Source organism: Citrus clementina, unplaced genomic scaffold, assembly GCF_000493195.1.
Source record: "Citrus clementina cultivar Clemenules unplaced genomic scaffold, Citrus_clementina_v1.0 scaffold_8, whole genome shotgun sequence".
NCBI lineage: Eukaryota > Viridiplantae > Streptophyta > Magnoliopsida > Sapindales > Rutaceae > Citrus > Citrus x clementina.
The window spans coordinates 489,161-491,841 of NW_006262022.1; the positions used below are offsets into that span (position 1 = coordinate 489,161).

At 35.5% G+C, this 2,681-nt stretch overlaps 1 protein-coding gene across 1 annotated transcript; it reads right to left on the minus strand.

Moving 5' to 3' along the window:
• Positions 1-295: 295 nt before the first annotated feature.
• Positions 296-2,035, minus strand: LOC18034215 (cytokinin riboside 5'-monophosphate phosphoribohydrolase LOG5). Its single transcript, XM_006422415.2, has 7 exons — positions 1,826-2,035; positions 1,626-1,723; positions 1,460-1,490; positions 1,265-1,364; positions 1,111-1,181; positions 873-1,016; positions 296-778 (listed from the first exon to the last, which is right to left on the minus strand). Exons 1-7 carry the CDS (start codon positions 1,946-1,948, stop codon positions 653-655), a joined length of 693 nt encoding a protein of 230 aa, XP_006422478.1. The 5' UTR covers positions 1,949-2,035; the 3' UTR covers positions 296-652.
• Positions 2,036-2,681: the final 646 nt, after the last annotated feature.

Here is a 2,681-nt window from a genome sequence, read left to right on the forward strand (position 1 = left end):
CATTGGCCCCTGCTGCAGCATGAGCTGTAGCAGTACTCTGGTAACACTCAACCATGAGTCCAACCAAAAACAAACACGAGTTTGGTATAAGAAAAAGTGAGTATAGTCCATACACCATAACACCTAGGCCTCATAAAAATTGAATGTTGCTAAAGTGATGCAATTGCATACAGCATCAAAATCAATGACAGTACCTTAAAAAACTGGCAGAGGAAAGAGAGAACTTGATAACACCAGCAATAAGCAATGCATCGTGCATGATGCTGCGCAAAGAAAGCACACTGGAATCTGGATAGAGAATAAAGCTGCTGTCTTTTGGATTTAAGCTTCTTGTTGTTAGCCATAATTCCAGATACCAAAGTACAAGCTTAAAAATGCTTAATGATCACATAATTCATACCCACCTAAAAAAGCTAGCTTTTTTGCCTTCTTCGAGCTTCTTTTAACATCCCCAAAAAAATAAAAAGAGAGGCCCACTTTTGTCACTTTCTAGTCTCCTTTTATCTCCCAAGTCATTAATTCATTCAAACCTTACATATACCATTATACTACACTTGGTATATGACCCAAAGCATCAAAATGATAAAAGCAAAAGACCTAAAATAAATTTTCCCCCAACTTTTTTCTTCATCTTTAGATATCTGTCTCTCTTTTATAGAGCGCTAGCGACCTCAGTCTGCAAAGTTGTAGCCTTGAACCCCACTTGCTGCTGTGCTTGTTGTTTGTCAACCTCCCAGCTTGCTTTGGCTATCACTCCATCATGCACAGGCACGTACTCCTAATCAAAATTAACCAAGATAATTAAACAACTGTTTGATGAAACAAAAAACAAAAAAAAAGAAAAAAAAAAGAGTGAAACAAGACATCCCCACCTCAAGTTTTTGAACAAGTTCTTTGGCGTTTGGTGCTGAGACAATGATGTTGCGCTGAGAAGGCTTGATAAAGCCATCATCAACGGCTTTGTCAATGAAAGTGAGAAGATAGTTATAATAACCATCAACATTCAATAAACCCACCTGCTCATATCATTACAATGAACACAAAAAGTACTCAAGTTATTTAACCAAAAGATAGGATTTTTACAGATTTGGGTTTGTTTGCAACACATACAGGCTTGTCATGGATACCCAGTTGAGCCCATGTGATTACTTCTAACAACTCCTCCAAAGTTCCATATCCACCTGAACAAAAGCATAGATCATAACGAGAACAAAAAAGCTCGAATGTTGTGTCTGATGAGGGCAAAAAGGGAGAAATATGGGACCTGGAAGGGCAATAAAACAATCAGAGTGGCGGGCCATTTCTGCTTTCCTTTGATGCATGTCTGCTACCGGCCTCACTTCTCCAACCGTTTCACCAGTTATCTTTGTTAAACATCATCATATTAGTTAAAGGACCAAAATTTACACCCGAGAATCAAATATTCAAAAAACCGGGAAAAAAAGGATTTTCCCAATACCTCTTTGTTCATCAAAGTTCTTGGAATGATCCTAGAGTGAACATTAGCCCCCCCAGCCCAAAAAAAAAAAAAAAAATACTCAAGGGTTAGCTGATGTGATGAGATGGATAAAGAAAAAAAAAAGTCGCATAACGATGAAAAAGCAGTTTCTTTCATGAACGTTTACCCAATAACATTTCCTCCACCATGATGAACAGCTTTAGAAACCAACCCCATCAACCCAATGCTACCACCACCATAGACAAGATCCAGCCTCCTAGCAACCTTTGCACATACCAAAAAAAATGAAAAGAAAGTACACAATGTTAGAGAGAAGAAGAAAGTGTTAAGCCTTGAATATTGTTTGTGAATAGGTGACAAGGGTACCAGCTCATGTGCTAAGTCAATGGCAGCATCACTATAGCAATTTCTCTTGCCAGTGCTGCTGCCACAAAACACACAAACCCTCTTGAATCTCGAATTCTTCTGGATTTTCCCCTCCATTTCCATTGTTTTCAACAAAGATTTTTGCTTTAGTGGGTTTTGTTTTGTTTTGTATTCCCACACTACAGAAAGGGGTTTGAGAAAATCTTTTAACTTTTCTTGTTTCACAAGGATAAAGCTCAATGGTACAGGCCACTATTTATAGACTCCAAAAATATTTTAATACGCATATTCAAAATATTGACTTTCTTTTTGTTGAGTTGAAAAAGCTAATAAATATGGAGGATAAAAGACTTAACAGTGATGCTTCTTCTTTTTTTCTTTTTTTTTTTTAAGAAAAGCGATGCTTAGATATAAACAACTGTTGTGTTTTATAAAGATTTTTCTTAAATTGTTATAAAAATCTTAAAAAGAGAGAAATGTGGATAGAGATGATGAAGTAAGACAAAAAGGCCAAAGAGGGAGACAAAATAGGAGCTCCTGCACAATTATCCCATGGCTTACACGTGTCTTAACATGTTGCCAGAATCAAGGAGTTTCATTTAATGACAATAATACTAGGCCTCGTATACTGTTAGAAAATACACGACATAAGAGATCCAGAATCTGAAATACGTATTATAGCTGATTAGCTGGAACTATACAAAATCATAAAAATTACAGCTAAAACAGAAATAACAACAAAGAAATATTAAGATAAATGATGTGTTTGAAATTGAGATGTTGTAGTTTAAAAAGTATAGTTATTGTAGAAAAAAAATTATAATTATAAAATAAAAATTAATAATATATAATAAAT

What these genes read in the sequence shown, in the direction of transcription:
- LOC18034215 (XM_006422415.2), bottom strand. Translation starts at nt 1,948, where the DNA reads ATGGAAATGGAGGGGAAAATCCAGAAGAATTCGAGATTCAAGAGGGTT. An exon ending in GAACTTTGATGAACAAAGAG is followed by an intron (nt 1,365 to 1,459) that starts GTATTGGGAAAA and finishes TGTTTAACAAAG; the next exon opens with ATAACTGGTGAAACGGTTGG. An exon ending in TGGGTATCCATGACAAGCCT is followed by an intron (nt 1,017 to 1,110) that starts GTATGTGTTGCA and finishes TGATATGAGCAG; the next exon opens with GTGGGTTTATTGAATGTTGA.